The sequence below is a fragment of the Ischnura elegans genome, chromosome 12, assembly GCF_921293095.1.
Source record: "Ischnura elegans chromosome 12, ioIscEleg1.1, whole genome shotgun sequence".
Taxonomy (NCBI): domain Eukaryota; kingdom Metazoa; phylum Arthropoda; class Insecta; order Odonata; family Coenagrionidae; genus Ischnura; species Ischnura elegans.
The window spans coordinates 32,279,594-32,306,442 of record NC_060257.1 but is presented as its reverse complement, the minus strand read 5'-3'; the positions used below and the strand labels follow the sequence as shown (position 1 = coordinate 32,306,442).

The 26,849-nt window shown below is 37.5% G+C and overlaps 1 protein-coding gene across 1 annotated transcript; it reads left to right on the top strand.

Annotated features, from left to right (window-relative positions):
- Nucleotides 1–1,276: 1,276 nt before the first annotated feature.
- Nucleotides 1,277–26,654, top strand: LOC124168844 (anoctamin-3-like). Its single transcript, XM_046547193.1, has 14 exons — nucleotides 1,277–1,395; nucleotides 6,711–7,182; nucleotides 8,333–8,452; nucleotides 9,579–9,793; nucleotides 12,725–12,885; nucleotides 13,351–13,574; nucleotides 16,597–16,761; nucleotides 16,989–17,132; nucleotides 18,106–18,260; nucleotides 19,308–19,459; nucleotides 20,285–20,490; nucleotides 21,877–21,982; nucleotides 23,085–23,245; nucleotides 25,759–26,654. Exons 1-14 carry the CDS (start codon nucleotides 1,337–1,339, stop codon nucleotides 26,026–26,028), a joined length of 2,610 nt encoding a protein of 869 aa, XP_046403149.1. The 5' UTR covers nucleotides 1,277–1,336; the 3' UTR covers nucleotides 26,029–26,654.
- Nucleotides 26,655–26,849: the final 195 nt, after the last annotated feature.

Below are 26,849 nucleotides of genomic sequence, written 5' to 3'. Positions count from 1 at the left end.
GCTTACCTCCCCCATGGACAATGGCTTGCCCCCCTCCTAGTTATGATCCTGGGTACGCCCTTGATTTGCAATTATTTTGTAATTTGTATTTGGCATTTCAAATACACGACCTGAATTTGTCTTGTATTTTGTATTTCAAATACAGATTTTTGGTATGTTCCATTCTAAAATAAAATATACATTTGTAAAATACTTTTGAAGTAACCTTGATAACACTTCTGTGACATTATGCTTCAGGCATTACTTCGTTTTCGTTAGAATCGTTTTCTCCATGCAAAGACAAATTTTCTTCGTTTTCGGCAAAGTTGTTCTGGTCACTTATCGTGTAGGAGCGGTGAATCAAGGTGTTGACCACTCCATTTATTTGGGCTGGGTGATGGTGAGATAAAGCGTGCAGGTACCGATTTGTTGCTGTTGGTTTTCGAAACACTGTATGCCCCAATGTTCATACTTGGCCGAAGAGAGACGGAAGCTAGAGGCCATTCTACGGGGTAATGGATTCGACGACAGAGTTATCTTTCGCACATTTAATAAATTCATCAAAAAGAACGAAATCAAAAACAACACCGCAGAAGCCGCGAATTCATCCACAAATGACCTCAGCGACCAGAAGAAAGCCTTCCTGTCATACATTAAGGGGACGACTGACGTAATAGGAAATATCCTACGAAAATACCAGATAAGGACAATCTTCTCGCCTCACATACAGATAAAACATCTCCTAAACACCATCAAGGATAGAACTCCACTAAAAAAGCGACCAGCATCGGTCGGGAAACGTTGGTGCCACCCAAAGAATTGACGCGGCGACATAGCCCAAAAGTTTTTAATCATAATGACGAGCACCCGCTAAAGTTTTAACGATGAATATTAATTGTTAACTCCAAAAGAAAACAGATATAACGGTTTTATTTTTTTTAAACCTCCTTGCTTCCATACAAATGTATTTTTATTTGAAATTGTGCTTGAAATACCTTTTTTTAGTTTGTTTTTCGAATATCCAAGTCAAAGGTATTTTTTTATTTTGCATTTCAAATACATTTGAAGCTGTATTTTGTATTTAAAATGCATTAGGAGCGGTATTTTGTATTTCAAATACTCCTCATCCTATATTTTTCCCAGCCCTGGCCATGGGCAACCGTTAAGCACATGCTGCAGCATCGCGTCTGTCATCCGAATTTCGTCGAATTATCTTTCGCACCCCGCTTCGTAAACGACTCGAGGAGATTCTTGGGAGGGGCCGCTTCGGAAGCTTAGGGGCTCTTATCGTTCCGCTTGGGTCTTCCAACGCTAGTTGATGTGAAGAAGTGGTAGGGTGTGCGTCGATCTTAAGAAGATGGACTCCTCCGCCTCGTCACTTCTTGGAAGAGTGGTCGAAAGGATTGACCCACTCAAGTAAGGAAAATTTTTCGCGTTCTGCTTCTCTCGGTGAATTTTTCTCTTAGTTTTTTTTCTTTTCCTGGAATTTCGTTATTATTGGAAACTTCTGGCCACCCGGCGTTTTTTTTTTGGGAAGTATACTAGTCAGGGAAGTGGGAATTTTGGAATTCATGGTTACATGGCAAAATCTTTAAGTAACGGAACAAAGCATGTATAATAATGGTATTCATATGTAACAGCAAAAAATCGAAAAAACGATTTCCTTATAGCGCGAATGGGATCAGCTTATACCCCGCTCCACAGATATCCCACTGAGTGAGAATTTTATCAATTTAGTCCCTAAAATTAATGCAAGTATTTTTCATAGTTTTCATTAGGAATAAAAACGTATTTCTGTATCTGAAATTAGTATTTCTGTATCTGAAATGAATGAATAATTACATGCAAAGCCGTAGCCAGAAAATATTTTCGGAGGAGTTCGGAGTTCATGGAATAGTAGACAAACATAAAATTATTTTATAAGATAAATAAAATTGCGTTTACGGTTAAACATACATATTTATTATAAAACCTTAAAGGAAAACATAAAAATATTGTTATAAAACTGAATTTAGCCTTCTAGCTTTCTTTGCAGCGAACAAATGAATTAACTCCTCGGTGTCGATGTCAATTCTGCGGTCCCTCAGGAGGCTCATAAGTCACTCACCTCTCTACTAATTCACAGCACTATTATTTCACACACTGCACTACAACTACACGCACTGCACCTACAAATTCGCTTAGATAATTATTGACTTAAGTCGCATTGGAATACTAGATGTCCCTGCGCCGCTATATAATATCGTCGTGTGAGCACCAAGCGAGCATTAAGTATCAATTTAATTTTTTTCATTTCGGGGGGGGATCAATCCCCCTTGAACCCCCCCTGGCTACGGCCTTGATTACATGGAAGTAATACATGCTTGAATAAATAAAGATGAAGGTCATCGTCATCTGAACCAAACGCATAGCTGTTTCCATTCGAGCCAGTGTTCTCATCATTCAGAAGGAAATCCTAGCTTCTTTGGGTACTTTTAGATTTCTCTGTTTTGAATCGGTGCGATGATATTATCCGAAATATCGAAAAATATCCTCGAACGACACCATTCTTGAAGATTTTCTGGATTGCTGCTCCCGGAACCTCTGAATATCCTTATGTCTCGATTCAAGGGTCTCCTACAATTTTCCAACAGGTAGAACTGCTCCTTTTCCAATAGACACATCATATATAAGACTCTTATCTGCATTTGGGGGCATAAAATACCATGAATCCACTTAAAGGGCCGCAGCGGAAGAGCAATAATCGCGGAAACGCCCTACATTAATCAGAAGTCCACTAGATAAGGCTTTCAGAATGGTCGAAAACCTCTGAGACTGTAGCGATTCTCTCTTCCCCATTTCAACTTCATCTTTACTGCCATAAACCTTTCTTAGCATAAGCATGAAAAACGATATTGTCGTATGATAAAGGTTTATGTTTTTTTGCCATATAAATTTTTCGATCGAGACACGTCGCCTTCATGAAGATTTTTTTTACCACTTCATGAAAAAACACTCCAAAAGTGGTAAAATTTTGAAATTTTAATTATCAAATGAAAAATGCATCATAAAAACCAATAAAATTTTCCGTATAATTCTTAGGTTATGATTTTTCTTTCAGAAAATATGCTTTGACATTTATGAAAAACCAGCTTAACGACAAACGAGCGAGAGTAAAAACATGATTTTTGCGAAAATTCCAATATGAAATTTTTAAATTATTTTTTCTCATTTTTAATGGCTTATGATGATTTAATGAACAAGCCAAATAAAAATTTAATATGTAGAGTTCCTAAATCCAAAGACATTATATTATCAGATTGAATCATTTTTTCTTCCCAAAAAAATGGTGAAAATTTAGGGTCTTGCCAAGTTATTTTTTATTTCCGCCCACTGTGCTATGCTTTAAATGATAGGGGAAACGTGTTACTACTTTTCATCTCTACACGTTGTACATCCTCTACGTCATACCTGAATCATTTGAACTTATATAAAATAGGATGTCTGTTTGTCTGTCCGCAATGCATTTTCATAAAGCATCACGGATTGCAACCAAAGGTAATACACAGGTGCATATCATGTTCCCGAACCCCGTAGTGCTACTTCCGGTTGCGTCCGACGCGTCCTTTGCGTCGTTTTCTCATCACCATTTGTTACGTCCCTACATACCATTACTGCGATTGGACATCCTGACGGATAAACACACCTCTTTAGCCGCTCAAAGGGGAAACATAACGTAAAAGGATACTGCACTCGACTATAGTCTTAATAATATAGGTAGCTATTTAATAGCTATTAATCTTTCTTGCGTAAACCTTTTCGCTGGGGTATGCGTTTACAAGACGTTGGCGGGATAGGCTATGGTTGCTATGCATTCGAGTTCTGACGAATACGTGCGAATGTGTCCGAACAAAAAAACGCCTGTTTTACAATGGGTGTTTACACTGGCAGCGGCTACCACGTCAGAACATGCGAGAGGTCGTCAGAACTAGTTGAGCGATCAAATAAATTTGATTTTTTTCGTGCGACTTTGAGTCTATTTTGGGCGTTTTCTTGGTGTTAATGTTTTATTGTTTTATTAGTGAGTTGATTTCGAGTGATCTGGTTAATTCACCATGGGTAAGGAAAAATTGATATAACATCTTGAAATAACATTCAGAACTCGCCTTTTTCATCTCTGCCATGAAATAACTGGTTGACATACTCTGTTTTACCGCCATTTAACAAGTATAATTTCATCAAAGGACTTTGAAGAAAATATAATTCATCAAATTCGTTCATCTTTGCAGTGCAACGGAAATGTTTTCTCTATCAGAATATCAGAAAACGCGCGCAGTGTAACCGCCTTGTTCTGACGAGAACTTTGGATCCACGAGCAGAATAGCGTACATTTTCGTCAGAACTCTCATGCATAGTAACCGTGGCCTAAGCTGATCCCTTGCGCGTTATAGGGAATTCGTTTTTTCGATTGTTTGCTGTTCTGCGAGCCTAAAAATCCTGCCATGTGACCATGAATTCCAAGTTCCAAGTTTACCACTTTTCTGGGTACTATCCTTCCCGAGCAACGCCGGGTAGACTGCTATATATAAAAAGAGGTGGTCTGCTTGTCTGTCCGCTATGCGTTCACAAAAAGCGGCACGGATTGCAACCAAAGGTAGCAACACTTTCATGTCAAAATAAAGAGAATATTTTCTAGTACAGTAATTGTTGTATTTTGCTTTTTAATCACAAATATGAGAAGACCTGTCAGACCCTTGTGCCCTCCAAGAAAAAAATCCTGGATCCACCCCTGTGTCTAGTCCCCACAAGGGTAAACATTTCATGCCTTTCAGTTTTAATCCTGCGTTTATTTTTTTAAGATGATAGAAACTTTTACAAGTGAGAGTGACCCCTATAACATGAAGGTCTCTAAATCGTGTATATATTCAATTTGCAGGCCACCCAGCGCATAGCATATATGCATCACATGCTTACAAACCTTTTAGTGCTACTTTCAGTTGCGTCCTCTTCGCCGTTTTTTCATTATTATTTTTTACCTCACGTCATACAACACCTGCGATTGGACATCCTGTTGGATAGGCACACCTCATCACATGCACAAAGGAGAAGCATAACTAAAAGGATACGACACACGCTAATTAATCGTTTTGTTCGAACCTTTTTGTTGGGGTACGCTTCCACAGGATATTTTTGGTCTACGCACACATAACAATCAATGTTGTGGGGCGGGTTATAAGCTGATCCTGTGCGTGGTATGTATATGGAAATCGTTTTACCATTGTTTATTGCTCAGCGTCTTCTGTTCACCATCTCACTTCCATTTTGAGTCAATCGTGATATGTTATAGTGGGGGGATTATCAATTTTTCTACTTCTCTGGGTTCTATCCTTCCCAAGCAGCGCCGGGTGGCCTGCAAGTTGAATATACACACGATTTAGTGACCTTCATTTTATAGGGGTCACTCTCACTTGTAGAAGTTTCTATCATCTTAAAAAGTTAAATGCAGTATTAAAACTGAAAGGCATGAAATGCTTACCCTTGTGGGGACTACCCAAAGGGTCGGATCCAGGATTTTTTTCTGGGAGGGCACAAGGGTCTGACAGGTCTTCTCATATTTGTGATTAAAAACAAAATACAACAATTACTGTTCTAGAAAATGTTCTATTTATTTTGATATGAAAGTTATTAATATTAATTTAATTGATTGAGGCTCCATAATGCACAAATAAAATGAACGTATTGATAACTGTATTTAAAATCTTGTCTATTTTTTAAGCACATGCCCCTGTGCCCGAAAATCCACCTGAGACAACCCACAATGTATTTGCAGAGGAGATCACAAGCCAAGGGGCCCTTTGACATTCATTTTTTTGATAAAGTCGTATATCCTAATTTCTTCCAACAAAAAACAATGAATTTGATTTTCAGCCAGCAGTCGCTCTAGTACGTGTAACATGGGTGGGACTGTGGTGGGTCAAATTATAAAATGGGTGGGCCTAACCTTGAGTTAACCTGGAAAAATACGTCATAAAAGTCACCTCAAGTGTATTTGTTTCATTTTACGGAGTTAATAAGGGACAAGACATAATTGTTCAGCAAATTAACTGAGAGGTTTTCCATATGCCTATAACTGTATACAATTAATTTTAACATTATAAAATAAAATTTAACTTTGGACTTCGATTCTAAAATTCCCTGGTTTTGTATGGGAGGTCCAGGGGTTGGGCCTGTGCCCATCCTGGCCCACCCCTGCTTTCAACATTAGTCAAAAGAAATACATATATGCCTCCGTTAATGAAATGTATGGTTTTCCAGTGCCTTTGAATTGACAACAACATGTCGGTAAAAGCAACCCACGCAGGCATTGGCAGATTTAGGGGGGGCACGTGCCCACCAATACACTTAAAAAATGGACAAGATTTATAATACAGGTATCATTTCGTCCATTTTATTTTGAGCATTACCGAGCCTCAATCATTTAATTTCATAGTAATAAATTTCATAATAAAATAAAGAGAATATTTTGTACAGTAATTGTTGCATGTTGTCTTTAATCTCAAATATTAGAAGACCTGTTGGACCCTCGTGCCCCCCCAGAAAAGAATCCAACCTTGCACACAGGATTTTAACTCCCACTAAAGTAAATTTTTAAGTATGTATCTGATTAGGGGTATGCTTCCTTTCTGTTTCATACATTCATGGTCGTGATCATATTTATTGATAATAATATTTTTCTCCCTTGTCGAGAACAGTTTGATTCAACATGTGGAAGAGGGTGTGACAGAAGCGGACGACAACAAGCCAAAGCAAATCCAGCGATGCGACTTTGTGCTCACCTTCCCTCGGGATAATGAAGACCTGAAGAGGATAAAATTTGAGAGAGAACTTGAGAAGGAAGGTCTGGTGTTGCATCGACCAGAGTCTTCCAACGAAGAGGGCTATCCCCGTTTTCTCCTCATACATATCCCGTTCGAAAAGATGGAAGAATATGCAGAGAAATTAGAGATATCTAAGCCCCTCAAAGGGAGTGCACCGGAAAATTGCACTGACCCGAAGAAACGCCAGGCCGCCAACCTCTCGCTGTCTCCGTACCATCGCCAGAGGTCGATGTTCTTCGACATCCTCCCTGCACCGAATAATGAAGATTTCTTCTCTTCATCGGAGCGGGCGCAAGCTATTTGGCACATCATGAGGAGGGCTTCATATGGTAGCAAGGAAGAAGAGGTAAGATCATAATAATGGTAATCCAGTGATATCTGTGTTAAGTGGTACCAAACTCCTGAAGGTGACCGCTAACTAGAGATAGATGTAAGGTTTTAAGGCATGTGGGATGATGAAATGAGCCATCAAGTAATTTACTGCCTAAAAATTTCATGTTTAACTGGTTAGGGATTTAAAATTATAATTTCAGGCAAAAATACCATTTATAGGGGTACAGTTGAAGCATTAACTCTTGTAATGCTCTTTAGTGATTGGACGTGTTCTACTTCCACACCTTTTTGCATTAACTCTTACCGAATACTGTGGTAGGTTTCCCAAAACCATGACACTGAGATAAATGATGATGTACACCGATTCTTGAACACTTCACTTCAATGAGTTATCCATTATTTCCATGATACATCCATTTCCTTGTTGGGGGTGCATTGGGATACATCCCCCTGGCTGGTGGACAATGCTGGGCATCAATTTATGCTCATCTTGTAGCCTCTCTGCCTCGGTCATGTACAAGTAGTGGTACCGACTTCATGGGGCCTGAGGGGCCCGAGCCCCCTCAAAAATTCGATATTCGATATGGGAATTCGCCCCAGCAGATATATATATGTAGTGTCTTACAATCGATGGTTTGACACTAAGTTTGATTATGATGACTTTTAAAGGATTTCCTCTACCCCTTGAATCAAGTAATTTGCATAAGGTAAATTGCATAGCAGAAAAAGAACTATGGCTGTGATGAGGTCAAGCCTTGGTGAGATGTCATTGGTGGATGAGGTGTAATAATTTTGTGCAAGTACATGCTATAAATTTACTGATGTTTTTTGGACAATATGTCATTTGGTATTATGTAACTATGGCCATTTTCTAGGACCGTAGCTGAAAAACGACCTGTGTTTTAAAAACATGTTTGCCTTTAATTATCTACATACGTACTTGCATCTTCCCAGATAATTAGTTAGATGCTGTGGATTATGTTGATTTATGCCTAGAGAGTTTCATCAAGTGAATTTTAATATTTTTGACCAGTGATGATAATGGCCAGGTCTAACGATCCTTTCAATTAATTTCAAGCTTTGCTCCGTAGATGCCTTATATAGTTCTTATTTAGATCTTAGCTTCCATTATTTATTGACTTCATTTTCTTTTATATTCTCAGATAGGCATCAACAAACTTCTGGCTGAGGGAGCATACTTGGACGCATACCATCTTCATGACAATTTTTGCAAAAATGAAGGCGGTATTGAAGAAAAGTTTTCTAAAAATGAAGGCAAGGATGTAAGTATTCATGACACAAATTTTCATGGACAAACTCCTCATATTCCTGAGTGTAAATTGTTGCACTGGGTACACTATTTAGTTGTACTTAGTGTACAACTTTTACACACTATGATAAGTCATGACTGTCTAGCAGTTTTCAAGAAGGTGGTACTTGGTTGCATACAAATGGACGCTTATCGAAATTTGACAATATTATAGTAAGGAAAAATCATGGCAACCATTATTCTGTAATTCTATTATAGAATTTAAGTATACCGGGACCAGCCACGGTGATAACTTTACGGGAGTCACCCGCAATGCACAAATTGTGCTAAAAATCCACAGAGAAAAAATCATTCGCCTTGACCGGGATTCGAACCCGGATCCCTCGATTTCCGGCCGAGTGCTTTAGCCAGTTAATTTCCACAGGGAAGAATGATGCCTCGGTAGCTTAACTGGCATTTCCCGGTAGCTTAATGAATCCCGGTCAAGGCGAATGATTTTTTTCTCTGTGGATTTTTTGCTCTATTATAGACATGAATAGTAATTTATTATCTGATGAATGACCATTGCTTGCAGAACAATTGTAGCTTCTCACCATCACAATATTACCTCATTCACTAATAATTTTATCAATCTACTTTGCAAGCATTAGTTTCCCAGATGGCACAGAATCCTCCGTATCTAATTCGTATGCAGATAGTATCCATTGACAAAAATAGACGGAGCGGTAGTCAATGGATACTATCTGCATACGAATTAGATACGGAGGATTCTGTGCCGTCTGGGTTAATGCAACCTGCAAAGGTGAAAATTATTCTAATATGATGAAAGTTGATTTTTACAAAGTCAGATGATTTTGACTCGTTAATGATAATTTCCTACTGGTTCAGCGTTACAAATTCGTGCATATGGCTGCTGTACTAGTTGTAGTATTTATGTGGGGGGAAGCAGCTCTTCTTTCATTAGTGGTAACAGCTTTCGTACTCTTACAGAAAGAATCTGTATGGTTTGATCAGCTTTTAGTAAAGTATTGCTCATGATGTTTTAAAAACTAGCAAATGTGTACAATGACTTTTAGTCTTTTAGTTGTTTACAGTCCAGAGCCATACCATTCATACTAACCTTTGTTTGAACTCATCAGGGAAAACCCAACTCATTGGGAGACTGGGCAAGGCTGAGAAATTTTCGTCATAATCAACCCCTTGATGAAATACGAGACTATTTTGGTGAGGAAGTTGCTCTTTACTTTGCCTGGCTGGGAACTTACACAGAATCACTTATGCTTCCGGCTTTGGTGGGGATATGCTGTTTTATTTATGGACTTCTGCGAATGAATTCACCTGACAAAGTGCCAATGTAAGTAAAAGTATAATTGATTTTTTGAACAAATTAGGGGTCACTTAATCCAGGCACATAGCCAGAAATTTTCTTTGGATGGTGTTTGGGTGATTCTTTAAAGTTTTTTATATAATTTTATGAAAATAATGGACTAAGTTATTATGGTGTAGCAAAGAGATGTTTTTGTGAAGAAATCCACTTGATTTTTATTAGGTGTATAATATTTAGCTTTAGAGCAGCAATTATCAATATATTTCTTAAAAGTGATTTAGCCCTATTGAAAATACAAATTTGTTCAATATGGTAAATTTATAAGGTAGGATATACTTAAAATCTAAATTTCTCAAATTCCGAATTCTAAATAAATAATTTATGTAAACAGAAACTACAGTTGAAATCTCTTTTTAAGCAGTGTCATAAAAACTTTAATTGTGCTTTTCCACATCTTCCATCAGTTCAAACAATCTTGAATAGTTATCGAAAAGCTATAATACAGATTTTCCATGATTATCAGAACAACAGCTATACCAGAGCCACATCTTTTATCAGTTCTAACAATCTTGAATAGTCATCTTAAAGCAAAATCTTTGCCATGATTATCAGAACCACAAGTTTCACCAGTTATAACAATGTTGAATAGTTATCAAAAAGCAAAAGTTCTGGCATGATTAAGGATAACTACTACCTACTCCAACAAATATTTCACATGTTTTTATCTGAGGAAGACTTCTTTAAATTACTAATGAATATAATCCTGGTTGTGCATTATGCCAACGTAATACGTGTGTTTCACGACAGTAATATGCCAATCATGTTTATACGAGAACACAGGGATTTCACTTCACACAAACACACCTGCAAGATACACATTACTCTGACAATACTTGTAGTTTCTTGTCACTGACGTTATGCATGTAGGTACGCGTAATTATGTTGAGTACAAATATTAGTAATCACTCAAAAACTGAAGACAAATGATAAATTATTAAATGAACACACTAAAACACAGCAATCACATCAAGGCTTTCACTGTATTCACTACATATATCACTGAAGTGTGAGCACGAATGATGTAACTCAACGCTGCCTGGATTTAACAAAGGTTAAATAATACTGATATAGGAGATAGAATAGTTAGAAATATAGGAGAAGTAAAGATTTAACGTACATTAAAGTCGTGATAGTGGTTTTATTTTGCGTGATCACTTCAGAAGCCATTCATCATTGGTGATTTGTGATAATCGTGATAATGAATTCCAGTGGAGACCATGGGGGTGAATTCAATTGAATATTGGAAATTTCAACCGAATATTTGGGAATTCAATTGAGTATTTGAAAATTTAATTTAATATTTTCTTCAAATTCAATTGAATTTTTGGATATTCAATTGGATATGAGGAAGTTCTATTGAATATTGAAAAATTTTATTGAATTCAATTGAATTGGATGAATTTTTTCAATAGGGGGTGGCTGAGGTGATTCAAATTTACGGTATCAAAATATGTACTAAAAACTGTATCGAGTGTCAAAGTAGAGTTGCTCTGGGGCTAAGGGGCCTTCTTAGAAGATGTAATGGAGGCAGTCGTCACAAGGCTACTAAATTTTTTTTTGAGAGGTGGTGCAGGTAGGGTTGAGGGTTGGAGCCCCTTAAGACTGGTCTTCGTGTCTCACTTTGTAGACGTATCTGATACTCATAATGATAAGTAGAACTTTTCAACAAAATTTAAAGTGATCATAGCTTAGTTTTGCTGTATATCTGCATGCATAGGTAACTCTCCTGTCAATTTTAAGCAAGTCATTGTAGGTACATATTGAATTAAATGTTATACCTAAAGATGCCTGTGGTGGAGCTAGTTGCATGATCAATTTAAATTTTATGGAAAGTGACAATTTGCAATAATTTCATTCTTAGATGTATCTTTTTTCACTTTGAATTTGACTATGCAAAGTTAAAAACTTCAACTAGACAGAAAAACCCTTTTACTTAGAAGTCCTCATTTACAAGGTCTTTAAGCCAATTTACGTATTTATTTTGGAATTTTGATGAAAGTGTGATAGGTCTAAGCCAAAAACATCTCATCTTAACTGTAAGGATCAACTCTTATCTATTTACATATCTTCGCAAACTGATTTTCCCTCCGCTCCTTATTCTTGCTGTTTCAGCCACATATTCTTATTATTCATGTCAGTAAAAAATATTATACCATCATAAACAACATCTATCTAGGTTGACAAACAAAATTAAGGAAACAATGTTTGAAAAAATCTATGCTCATATTTTTTTAATACATATGTATAGTTTTTTCAAGTTGTTAAATTGTATAGTTAATCTATATTTCCGTTGTTTTTCTGCTGGTTAATTTCATGTGTATTTTGTTTTGTTTTTTGTCTTATGCATGTGGCACACTCTGATATGTATTTGTGCGCACTAACTGTACTCTGTATATCTTCCATGATGTGATGGTACAATTAAAGGCGAGTGTGCAAGTATCTGCAAACATCTCATTTCTACGATGATAACCTTGCCCGAATTATCCATATTCCAACACAAGTGCAATGAGTGGACTATGTCACCACTTTCAAGTACATAATTTAAGCGATTTGACTTAAATTTCTGCAGTCATTTACCAATTATTCAAAAACTATTGCCTTAATACACCTATGCTTTATGTACTATATCATGAGTACTATGGTTTGAGTCTAAAAGGGGTAAAGATGTAACATTACGTCCATACGTATTTTCACTAGGTACATACAATCGTAGGAGACGTAATATTACGTAGAATTGAAAATGCTACAAATACATATTTACCAATTGATCATGCTACTGTGTTGTGCAACTAGTTTGGAATAAATACCATATGATAATCAGAGTGGAATGCAAAGCTTTTACCCATTTATAATTTCTTGAAAAAAAAAACCTCATGTTTCTTTTTCAAATTTTTAAAGGGATGACGTATGCACTGGGGAAATTGGGAAGCAGATGATGTGTGCTCTTTGCCCTTCATGCTCTGAAGAGAAGCTCAATTCTTCATGTGGAGCGAGAATGCTACTCCTGCTATTTGACAACAATGCAACTGTGTTGATGGCCATTTTTACGTCTTTCTGGGGTGAGAAATATGTAATAGCAATTAAGTAAATAATTATTAACATAAACATTACGTTATGGAAATACTTTCACTTGCAATTTCAAACCCATTGGAAGCAAGGAATCAAACTGGAACTGTGCCAGGAATAAAAAAAGCCATAGCTGGGCTTTTTTGCCCCATCAGTACAACTTGTGAACTGCCATGGTTATAGTTTTGGGGGGGCCAGAGGGAGCCTACATATTTGTTTTGATGCCTGCAGGCAGTTTATTGCTTAATTAAATGCCCATTTTGTCTACTTGCATGCCCATAAGTACACAAGATGGACCAGAAGAATATGCAATTTTTTGTAAATATGTCTGCAGGGATATCTGTTATCTTTATGAGCAATAATTCTCAGGACACATTTTTGTGTCTGGAATAATGCTTCTGCAGCATGATGAGATGATCTAAAATTTATTATTAATGAGGACCTTGTTTGTATTTCAGCGGCTGGTTTTTTAATATATTGGCAACGAACCCAGACACGTCTCACTTTGAGGTGGGGAGGAGAGGCTATGCTGTCTGCTGGAGGAGGCGATCGGGACACATGGGAGAAGAGACCAGAGTATAAACCTCCTAAGAAAAAGAATTCAGACAATAAATCAGATGATTTTCCACTGTGGGAGAGGGTAATGAAGACCATGGCCTCATTGACAGTTGTGTTTTTTATGGTGAGACCATTCATATTTGGTTTCTTTTTAATGCAGTACAATGTTTAGGGATTTTTTTCTATATAATAATATAATAAAAATGTTTTAGTTATCCAGAGATCAAATCGTTACGTTGGTTATACTGATATAGGACACATCAGGTTAAAGAAACTGAAGGATCTCATTGGATACACGACACATGTCAAACATTGATAAAAAATTCATCAATGGAGTAAAACATAATACCTTAGTCCTAAATGCACAGCTACACTTTTTTGAGCCTTAGCTCAGCTGGCAGTTAATTGTAGAGTTGAAAGCCCATACAATTTGGACCAGTACTTGCATTTCGAGTGTGTACATATAAGATGTGTGGTTGATCAATCTGTCTAGTAGAGTAATGGTGAATATCACAGTTCTTAACATACTGAGAGAGATTTATTTTGTACTTACAAGTACATAATAAATAGATGCACGCATGGCACCAGTAACATATCCATTGGGGATCGGGTTGGTGTGGTGGCTTCCCTCCGGGTGGGGTCGGGCTCAAATCCCAGTGGTGGCAGAGATTTTTCAGAGATTGCCCAATCCCTTCTTGTATGTTGTGTGGAGGACCTTTCAAGCTCAACACTTCGTCCATCGGATGGGACGTTAAGCCGTGGTCCCCTTGGTGCCTTTCGTTAAGAGCAGGCTAATGCTGACGCCGGGTTTCTCTCCACCCTTCCTCACCTTCCCCTTCCCTCATGGCGTAAATGACCTCAGCTGTCGGTCGCCTCCTCCAAATACCATACCATCATCATCATCATCATTAGTCAACAATCCTAAGATTGGTTTGACGCTGGAGTAGCTGCGACTCCGCGGGATAATAATGTGGTGGTTTCCCCTTGCCTTCCACATCGCAGTACTACAGCCGTTAAAGTAAATGTTACCACACCTGAAGTGTAATGAGTGTCGCTGTACTGACCATCGTAATCTCCACCTTCACTCATATGAAGGAGAGCTGCTGCCCTCGCCTCCGGGTGATGTGAGGCATAATTGTTGGCAGCCTCTTATCGCCAAGTCACGGTATCTTCACAGGTTTAGTGTATCATTTAGATGGCCTAACTGACCCAGGGATAGACCCAGAACACCTTGGATTACCGCCACTTTTTGTCCACGACTGCTTATTCGACAAGTAAACTTGCTTATATTGCAGCTAACCTCTATATCTAGAGGTTGACCCACCATCCTCAACCCGGTGGACGGACTCGGTGGCTACCATACCAACATATCCATTTTTTTGAACAGGGCGTGGGGTGTCAAGGTTAGAAAAAGTTATGAGCCGATTGGAGGTAGTGTGCTAACACTTTCATTTGAAATTAAATTAACAAGGGCAACCACGGCCGCCCACAGACTTCTTGTGACCCCAGGTAGAGTTTGGGTGTGAGGACCCCCAAAGAGAAATAGCCACCTTAGCTTGTGGTCAAGGGTAGTCGGCCCCTCCCCTCTGAGCAGCCCTGAGTACAACCAAGGTTTCCTCCCTTTTTTTTTGGAAGTAAGGGCATTAGTAATGCAAAAGTATTACTTTAGTTAGCAGCTATTTGAGGTTAAACTCATTTCAGGCCTATTATCCTTGAATTGAATTTGGATCAGTTCAAATAGGCAGAAAATGGGGTGAAACAGAAACAGAGCATATATTCATACCTTGCATCTCTTTTAATATGCTGTTTAAGTTACAAAAGTGTGGGAATTTAAAGAGAAACATTCATGTGATGTATTTATATTGTGACGGAGCATGAAACGCCACATATTTTATTGGGTGGGGAGGGCATCAATAATCCCGAGTACGGAATGATCGAACCGTTGTTGATTACTTTGAGACACGAAAAAAATATATTTTCCACTTGCATAACATACACACACATTTATCGAAATTAAATACCCTGATGAAGATGAGGTGAACGAAAAAAATGCACAATATGATATGATTCAATTGCCCCCCCTCCAAAAAACAAAAAGAACAATTCGTGATTTATAGAATATGTGGGCTGAGTTTACAATATGCCCAAATCAAGTCTTTAGGCTGCTTTCGTGATCACACTGAATCAGATTTCTGACAATGAGTCAACAGTTTGTTGATTAGATACGGCGCACCAGGATAGAGAGAGAGAACCAAATATTCTGGCTTCACAATTTGGGGAGTAATTCGGGTCTGGGCAAACAAGCACGAGGACGGGTCGCTAACTGCGACGTTCTTACGGTTTCGTCGGAGCCTGAGCAGTAGGAGTCGTCAATGATGCGACGCAATGTTGGACCCAAGTGTCCGCGGGATCGAGGGCTGTATTCCTCCCGACCTCTGGGCGTTGGTCCTGTCTGTTGCTCGTCTGCAATCTTGCTCCGCTTCTGGCTACCTCCGTAGAACAATCTCGTCCTGCAACAGCACTCTTTGGTCACCCCCAGAAATGACGACCATCAGGCACTTCACCACTCCCGTTCTCTCCCCGTCGACCAGGCTAGCATTTCTCACCCTTAGGCTCTCTCTCTCCGTGGATTTATACTCATGTGGAGGGGAATGATGCACAAGGGATGGGGTTTTTTGAGGCAAGAGGGGTTTCACTTGTGCCTCTCTGTCGAGTGGGGCAACCATCGATCCGTGCTGACCAACACAAAACACTCGTGAATCACATATACCTCATGCCCGGGGCATGATAATCTATCCACACACACACAGTCATAAGCACGCTCATCCACACATATGCGATCATCCCCTGCTCGGGTTATTACTCAGCGAAAGAAATACCGGACATATGGTCGGTATATCACAATATAAAGAGTGTGGAGAAGGATGTTCATATTTTGAAATGAAGACAAGCATATCGTGACATTTTCCCTCATATTCAAGGTCAATTTTAGAGGGATACGAATGCTTTTAGTAAATGATTGGTACATCCCAATGAGTACAAATTATGTGCCTAGAATGTGATGTGTATGCAAAAAAATTTTCCAAGAATTCCAAGGAGATTTATTTATTGCACCTTATTTCTGAGCGTGTTGATTTTATTTTCAGGCAGCCGTGGTTGTATGTGCTCTTTTAGGAATCATAGTGTACTCAATATCACTGCGGTCATCTCTTTACTTCAGTGAAAATGAGTACATAAGAAATAATTCCAAAACTCTGACATCATTCATTACAGCTGTCATCAATTTGGTCATCATTATTGTTCTTGACTTGGTGAGTATATTCTGCATTACAAGCTGAATAGATTATTTCATGCCACAGTCTCATGCAGTTTATGCTCATGATATCGGCATGATGCATTATGAATATAATTGAGAAATGCGTGTGAATTAATAAAATATTTCTATGTTTTATGTTTTAATGTGCTATTAACCTGAAACATGTTCCAATATTTCATCCTTTATTTTCATATAATGGAAATATTATCTTTTTTCGTACAGGTCTATTACCGTGTTGCTGATTGGCTGACTAATATGGAAAATCCCGTAACACAAGCTGATTATGACAGAAGCTATGTTTTGAAAGTATATGTATTTGAATTCTTCAATTGCTATTCATCACTGTTTTATATTGCATTTATGAAGGTAAGAGACAAAATAATTTAATTTGTGGAATTTTCATTATAAATAATTTTTGGAACATATTTGAAAATCAATAAACTTCACCTAGTCTCACATTTTGATTAATATTAAAAATTTAAACTTATTTGTGAACAAAAGAGTTAATTTTGTGTAACGTGAAAATATTTTTCCTCTTTAATTTAATAAATGAAATTTACCCTCCATCGTCGCTGTTATTAAACTCTACATACACATAACTATAAGTCTTAATGGCATTGAGCGAGTTTTGTTTCAACAATAAATGATTGCCCTCTGAGCAAGCTTGGTGTCTTCTATTGCTTGGGCCATTTTCAAGTTGGCATACCTCATAAATTTACATGGAAAGAAGATTCAAGGCTGCATGATTGGTTACCAGTCACCAACCAAAAAAAATTAAACAATGATTTGAGATTTCATTATTTAAGTTCTTGCATCAAAGGAATTGAAACCAATGGAATGTATGTTGTATTGCATTTTATGTCGGGAGGGGGGGAGGCATCAATCCTGCTGGAGTTTAGGGGCTATGGAATACCCCAAGGGAAACAGCCCTCCCCTGGAAAATTTGTTCAAATAAGCCACTGAAAACAGCATTTTAATTCTAAGACTAAAATTCATTTAACCCTTTTATGTTTTTGTTTTCATTGCACTTGAATCTGTTTTGCATTTGCATTTGAATTTCTTCATCTTGAATTTGTTTAGTAAAAATTATTATTTTAGTTGGGGGGCCACACTCCCCCTAGATCCCCTGCCTGTGTTTTTACTCTGCCCATGTTTATATTGAGTACATACTAAAATTTGCTTCATCACGTGTTTAGGAAGTAGATACACATAATTTTGATGGCAAGAGTAAATTATGGTAGCGGTATGAATGTTCAACATAATCTTTCATGAGGTTGACCCCCTTTTCCTCCCACCTGGGCGTATTGACATACATCTTTTTTGTATCACTTATTTATAGGGTCACTTGTACACCTATCCTGGTGACTCAGCAATGCCACTTCTTGCTCAAGATACCTGTGATTCAGGCAGCTGTATGGCTGAACTCTTGATTCAACTGCTGGTTATTATGGGTGGTAAACAACTTTTGAACCTCTTTGAGGAAATCATTATCCCGTAAGTTTTAATTTGTCATAAGAAGATGCATTTAAAATTCAAGTTATTGTGTAGGCAACACACTTGTTATAACATATCATTAAGGTACAGAACAACCAAGGGATTGGGTTGGTATGATGGCTAGAGTGTTGGCTTCCCACCCCATGGGCTTGGGTTCAAATCCTGGTGGTGGTAGAGAATTTTCAGATATTGCTAGATCCCTGTTTGAATGTTGTTTGGCCTTTCTCTTACTGATTATATGACATGCACAACACTAAGTAGAAAATAGCATGAAAACAAGTTGTGGGTCAAATGACCCCCTGCAGTCTTTCTAGGTAAACCTGTCTTAAAAATTAAAAACAAAACATTTTAGTTAAATTAAGGTAATGCATCAACATTTTGACAAAAATGCAAAAAGTTTCAACATTTTAGAAAATATTTTAATGAGAGAAAAACTAATTTTAATTCTGAAAATGGGTCAAATGACCCCTGCCATCCGTCTACCCCTAAGTTCATATTTTCATCAGCATATTGTAAAATTGAACTTAATTAATCGAAAGAAGGGGCTAGAGACTAGAGAAGAGAAGAATTGTAATATTTGGGTTCTGATATTTCCATGAACTTGATGAAAGGATGGTCAAAAGAGCTATGGCTTGTATAGAGATATAGAGATGCAGTTGTGCTTTATAATGACGTAGAATACGTCAAACCAGCTGCCGAGCATTTAACCCTCGTGGAAAGAACAAAGTGCCTTTATTATTATATCTGTATCTTCCACAAAGTGAATTCATATACTTTCAACTTCGTTGATGAAAAGATAACAGTAGTTTACTGTTTTTAAATGCTAAGTTCGGAGAAAATTCTTTATTGGCCAAGTCCAAGATAGAGCTTTCTATGAAAAAAATTCATCACAAATCAAGGGTAAATCTCAGGGATAACATTAATAATAACCTCACATGTACTTCTCGGTTAATTAATAGCCACGATAGTGACTACTTCCAGATGTAAAGTGAAACTTTTGAATATCTCGTTTCACACTGACTCTTATCTCTGTGAATTTCTCTACAGCCGTACGAAGAGATGGATCAAGAGCCATAAAATAGTTCTTGGTGGTGGTGGTGATACGACCCAAACAGTAAAAGTTAAGCAAAGATGGGAGAAGGATTTTCATCTATCACCAGAAAACCCTAAGATCTTCTGCAAAGAGATTCTGGAAATAGGTAACTATAAATTTGAGACGCATATTTGAAAGGTGCCATGTAAATGGTGATTAAATTCACATGAATTGCTGTACAAATTAAATTCCCTCAGATGGGGAAATGAAATGGCTTTCTGGGCCACTGAGCAGAGCTCTATGGCACCCAGGTTCCGTAATGCTTGGAGCGTGAATGCTTTCAAATGTTCATGCATAATTTAATTACAACACACACTTAAAAAAATAATCAGGGTACAATGAGAATATGTAGCATTTTATAAATTATATTATTTTAGGGTAAATAATATACTTTACATAGTTATTTCAGTGAATCCTTTATTCCGAATTATAGTGTGTTGTACTCTTGTTTCCCTTTGTTTTAAGAATAGAAAGAGCTGTCTACGATAAACATTATTATTAATCATATTTATGAATCATATTAATCATAGTTATTTGTTCAAACTATGATTCAGAAAAAGCATATTCAGCTAAATTACCTCTATGCCAGTGACGGATATATGGTGGGGACTTAGGGGGCTATAGCCTCCCTTTGGGTATCCAATTTACACTAGATAGAATGGTAATTTTTTTCCAACCTCCACTACTGCTGGAATTTTAAACCCCACTTAGCCCCCCCTAGTCCCTATCCTGAATCTGCCACTGCTCTATGCCAATATCTTTTATGAGTATTTTATAGCAAATTACAACATTTTGAGTGGGGTATATCAGACCTCATGTCATGGCATGAGTTAACTGCATTGCACGTCAAAAAAAAAAATTTGTCAGTAAGGTGTTCATTATGCTAAAGATTTCCAATGCAATATTATAATCTTGTAATTATTTGTTGCAGTTATCCAATATGGCTTTGTAACTATGTTTGTGGCTGCATTCCCATTGGCGCCTCTGTTTGCTGTCATTAATAACATTGCGGAAATTCGGGTGGATGCTGATAAATTACTAAGGCAATACAGACGGGCACTGCCTCGAAGAATAAAAAAATTAGCATCATGGGACAGTATTCAGCATGCAGTTACATACTTAGCTGTGGCTGTCAATGTAATTATATTAAACATTTTAATTTACTCGTCAATGGTTTCAGATCAGTGGCAAAACTATGGGGGAGGATGAGGGGATAAATCCCCCCCCCCCCCAAAGCCTCAGAGAAAAAAAATTAAGACTATTGTCTAGTTTTGGCATATATTAACCGCATCTGCTTAAATTTTAAGAGCCAAAATGATGTAAAATGTACTTACAGGCATATCATTTTTCAAAAATTTTCCCAGACCCCCAGACATGGGGAGTGGGTCACCCTCCATCCCCCCCAAAGCTTATTCCTAGTTACACCACTGGTTAAGATTGTTAATTATCGATCATGAAATAGATTAATGCTTTTCTGCCCAGTTCTAGAACGGGGATACAAGAAGTTCATGTCGCTTCATAAGGATCCCTTAAAGTATGAAACCAATAAGATCTTACATGAAAAATGCATTATTTCGTGTAATTTTGATATAAATGAGGTTTGCAGTAAAGAATTTCTCATTTTGTTTTATAATTAACCATCTTAGTGCCACCCACTTAGAGTGTTACTGGCAAGAAATGCCAAAGATGGTTAAATAAAATTTGACAACTTCGAGAAAAAAATTATGCCATGTCATTTTTTTGGTATATCAATCAACCTACTGCTTCTTAAAATTTTACTCTAATAATATTAATTTTTAACACTACAACCAATGATGATTTTCATTCAAGAGTTTAGTGGCTGCATTATTATTGATTTGAAAAATTAACTACCCCATGGTCAAAATTTTGACTTGTGACACTATTCACCTGAGAAACAAAGCCACAGCACTAAGAGGGTAGAGGTAAAAAAAATCAGTAGATATAGGTAATTCATATCACTTTGATTTTGTTGACGTTGTTGATGTTATAATGTTGAAATCAAGTTGAATTCCCCAGTTTATAGTATGTTCCAGGGAAGGCGCTGCGACTCCACTTTTGTAGTTATGTATGAGTGTCAACAAAAAGGAGAAAGCCTATATAAAAGAAAAATACTAGCATCTGCAGCTAAAAAGAGTTATCATAATGTTTCTTAAATAAAGTAATGTGTTCAAATATTAATTTTGATAGAATTACGAAGTGTGTGGAAAAGAGTTTAACTCATTCGAGAATTGTTTCCCCCCTGTGGTTTGCACAGGTCTTCTAGAGTTACCACTGGATTTTTTCCAACATCATATGCTAACATCGTATAAGTGAATCAAAACAACCTAAATGAATGGATTTAGGTACCCCCTTTTTGTATGCATATTTCGGCTAGCCTGTATGCATTGGGCCTATGAATGAGTTTCTCCATTTGAACCCATCATTTACAATAAAAATTTTTAACTTTGGTGGACCTACCCTAGACTTACTGCTTTAACTATTGACATTTGTCCATTTTTTCAGGGATGCATTATTGCGTTTACTTCAGAGTTCATTCCTCGCCTTATGTACACATCAACAATATCTGAAGACCATAGTCTAAGTGGGTTTGTTAACTTCACACTTTCAGGTAAGTTTCCTTTTATTATTTATTATACTTTATAACTATTTATTATATAATATGTAATTTAGCCCAAAGACTTTAGGCATCCATCCTAGGGTTGTCCTTATTTTTAATGTTTGTGAATCTATTTTGGTACGCTCCCACAGATTTATTCCATTTGGTTAGAAAATAAATAGCAAAAAATATTTTTGCAATCAGATACCGGGGAAACGTACTGCATCGCACTTAAATTTTTGAAATTTTGGCATTTTTTAGACAAAACTGAAGATAAAATCACTCTCGGATTTTTCTTTATCACTTCCCTATTTTTTACTGCGACCTGTTCCATATTTTTAATGCATCACCTTAAATATTTTTCATTTCTGTCCTTTGGTTCCTGGGATATCGCACCAATTTAGCGTGCACCATCCCAGGTATGGCCTCTTGCGCCAATTCTCGAATGTATGTATAACATTTCTTGAAAGGGCAATGAAACTGATGTATTCTATTCTGCAAGTGAAAATCAATTGTTTTGCACAGTGGTCACTTATCTTCATTGTATAACTGGTGAAGAAAAACTCTTCGGACGGACATTGGTTTATTTTTTTCCACAATTTTCATGTGTTGTAAAATTTCTGAGAGCGTGAGAGGCCGCACCTGGGATGGCACGCACTAACTTGGTGTGATATCCCAGGAACCAAAGGGCAGAAATGAAAAATATTTAAGGTGATGTAAATACAACAATGGACGTACAATATGTCAAACAAGAACCATGGGGTGTCATCTACACACTGCACGCCCTTTCCCGAGCTAAGAGATTATTTTAATCTCATGACAGCTGATAATCAAATAAATTATGAGTTATTTAATTGCCATATTTCATTCACCTGATAATGCTTAAAAGAGTGTTATTAAATTATATTGTGTTTCAAAAATTAAGATGGGTATGATGCTGATTATCTTCACTATTCTTTGGACCATTATGGATTTTCTCTTAGGCAGTGCAGTAATTTTAATGTTGCGAGTCCACAAAATTCATTAATGGGTAGGATATGTTGGTGGAATTACTTATCTTTAATTTAGGACCAAGTACTACTTCTAATCTTTAGGGCTTTTCTTTTAATTTCAGAGTACCAAAAGCCTGACATATCTGAATCAGAGGGAGATGGTTCTGGAATTTGCAGATACAGAGGATTTAGAGAGCCTCCCTGGAGTGAAAATCCGTATTCATTTTCTCCTCATTACTGGCATATTCGAGCCATGCAGTTGCTATTTGTAATTGTCTTTGAGGTAAGTGCACTTTATTGTTCAGTTTATGAAAATCAGTGAAACGTAACTTTTTTCAGATTTGACCGCTATACCATCTATTAGTTATTTGAAGGATGCCAATGGAAATTATGAATGCAAACTTAGGATTAATGTCATGTCTGATTTTATTTGGTATCACTGGAAGTACAGATATAATGAGATAATAGCACAAAATATATTGGTGCCGCACACAAAAATATTGAACAACTGAATAACATCTTGCAAACATAATGTTACCAACATATGGATATAGGTAGGAGTCCAAGTATTACTAACCAACAAAATCAGGTCAACATCACCTAATGTGATCTCTGCATTTATCAATTTTGAATATTATTGCTATTGTTTGAAATGCTGATTTACTCCTGTAGTTATTACCATATTTCTCCTAATATATGCTGCAGCTTTTCTCCTCATTTTGGGGACTCAAAATCAAGGTTTGCTCATATTTGAGGTGCAGCCTAAATTCAAGAACTTTCTACAAAAATCATGAAAATGATGGTTTTTAATGGCCAGCCACCGTGGAAAAATATCTGATCAGTAGGCAGGGTGAATTCTGCATCAAATTTGGGGGGGGGGGTCATGAACTGGGTTCGGGGAGTATCGAATACCACCCCGGCAGAGAGGAACGTTCTCTTATGTATAATATTTTTTAGGGAGAGCAATGCTTTATGATGAATACATTTCAAACATTTTCTGAAACAGGTTTGGGACTTGAAGCCATGAATTTGCATATGCACTCCCTTTACCCCCTCATAAGGAATCAAAAACTATTGAACTAATGAAAATTAAAAATATTTATAAACGTATGTAGGAGTCATGACACCTGTGACTAACCCCCTGATACTATTAGATGAATTAAATCCTCTCCTGATAACATTGTTAGTCATGTGAGTTAATCTGGAGATTATGGTTAATAGGCTTCATAAGGAGAGACTTCTTGCAAGACATTTTTTCTTGGAATTTGGAGCATCATCGACCTGAGGTTTCACCGTACCAAATTTTGGTGTGCAGTTATAGTGCCAATCAGAGGTTTTTTCTTTCCTTCTTTATTTCACATGATCCATGATATTTTTGATAGCGATAACATGGTTTTACTCGTATAATTAATGCTCCATGCAAGGCCTGGTTTCGAAAACCACGTATCCGTGGCAGTGTGATCACAGGTACAGAAAAGTGGTTTGCACGAATGCTTCAAAACCACTGCTCAATGTTGGAAACTACACTGTCAGGCACCACGCCACTCAGTCATGTCTTGCACAAGTTGCCCGGGTTGCAACTGCTGCGGGACGTGTATCTGTGATCACAGAGCGAGGTCGCTCAGTGCGAAGCTTGGAAAACAGGAACACGGTGCTCCTTTCAATCGCTTCTGTTTTATGAAGGGGTAAGCCTAATGGAAATAATAAGCCTAGTGTATCCTAGCATTAAAATGCAGTAATTCCGGTGATTTTGCATCCGAGTTTATTTTTTTTAAATAAAGATAGCGAAAAAAATTGAGCGTGAGTGAAAATCATCCACAGATAATCCACAACCTGGATAAACAGCGGCCGGATAATCAGGTGTCTGCTGTGAATAGTTTTGTACGAATTGGCAACCTTCAGAAATTTCAATTTTATCAAGTGTGTGGGGATGTGACCCGAAGACAGGGGAGAGGCTATAGCCCCCTTAACTACACCAACAGATATCAGCCACTGCCCAAATAAGAAAACTACAGTGAAACCTCGATTTTACATCCCCCCATTTTACATTTTCCCTGATTTTGCACATTTTTTATCAGGTCCCAAACAATACCGTCTGTAAACAATGATACTCTACTAATGCTGCTTTGTATTTCATTAAAATTATATTTTACTGAAAGTTAAATTCATTGTTGGTTATTGAGTATCTACCAATTCGATCGATGGATTTTTCTCATCTCATAGGAAAATCCACTAGGATTCGTAGCATATTAATTGCGTTTCGCTTGGTTTCGCTGTTAGTAGGGCCCGCCCGCCTTTGTGATGGTGCGGGATTCCTCGTCCCTTCCCTTCCTTCCCTATCCCCTCCCCGGAGGCGTCGTCGGGCTTCTATCGCGGCGGCGCCTCCTTCCTTTCTCCTTCGTGTCCTCCCCCCTTCTGGGTGCAGAGGAGAAAAGCTCGCGCTTACAGTCCCTGCCCCAGGAGTGTATCCCTGCAAACCTGCCCTAGGGTTTCGTTTCCATTGTTGGTTATTGAGTGGCCTTATGAAATCTATCTAAATTGAAAAACGGAGTGCTAGGGGATAGGTGCCCCTGGGCTAGTGGTCTCCTCAGTAAATGTTTTGCAAGTAGTCGCCACATAGGAAAAAGATTTTGGGCCTCCTCCTTGGCTATATGCCTGATAGGTAGGAAAGGGAGGGTTAGGAAATACATATATGAGGGGATAAGAAGTTAAACCCAATGAAAACCTAATCCACTGGTAGATATTGGAGGATTTATTTTATTGTAATATTGAAATAAACTATCTTTCTAATTTCAGCATGTGGTGCTGGGTTTGTCTAGCTTTATTGCGTACTTCATTCCGGAAGTGCCGAGGACTGTGCAAGAGAAAGCTCATGAGGAGCGTAAGATTGAAAAGGATCAATTGGCGGAAGTCATGAGTGAAGGAGTCACGTCTAAAGAAGTTGTGTGTGAAGAAGCACATGGAAGCCTTGAGACGGATAAAAAGGGAAATGGCCTAAAGATCAAAGGATTAGAAGTAAATTTAGGACCTGACGGTGTGACAGTGAGCTATAAAAAATCTAAATGAATTCCCTAGGAGTCTGCTAGTGGAGTCGCGACATCTCAAGTACACTAATATTCCTGTGTTCTCACGCTGTTTGTGTGTCAATTTACTATCATGGAAATGAGGATTATTTACAGATGGTCTTTCATTAGCCTGATTCAAGGAGTTTTTTCATGTTTTTTCACCTTTTTTAAACCATAAATTTTCATTATTATGCTCCAAAAGTTACATTCTTCCTCTTAAGGTTTTACCTTATTGTCGATAAAGTTACTTTTACTGTTTATTTTTATTAAGAGAGCATTTCATTGATAAAGGAATCAATTTTTTGGTTTATGTCTCACAGAGTGTGAGCCATTTGTTTCACATAGTAGATGTACGATTTTAGTGTTTAGGTCCAACCCCCATGGAGGCGCCCCTGATTGGCCTCACATGGTATTTTTGGCATTTACTCTCTTATGAGCTACTCTTTCCGTCAGTGAGTGGATCTCCTTGAAGGAGATATTTAATCAAAAAACTAATGATGTCAGTGGCGGTTTAAGGGTGAAGTGGGAGGATCTAAATTTCTTTTTTATTACCATATTTCTCTGAATATAGTACCCCTCTGGATATAGTCCCCTCTCATTTTGAGGCTTCAGTATCGGGAAAACATTTAAAAAATGCGTTTGAATATAGTCCCCCCTTTACTATTACCGTGGTAATTTGAGGAAAAAAGAGGGGAGTATATTCAGATAAATATAGTATATAGTCATTGTTATTTTTTTTCTTTCTTTTATTATTTTTATTGCCCTTATAGTTATATGCTGATGTTCAATGCAATTGAGTGTATTTTCAATACTTTTTCAAAG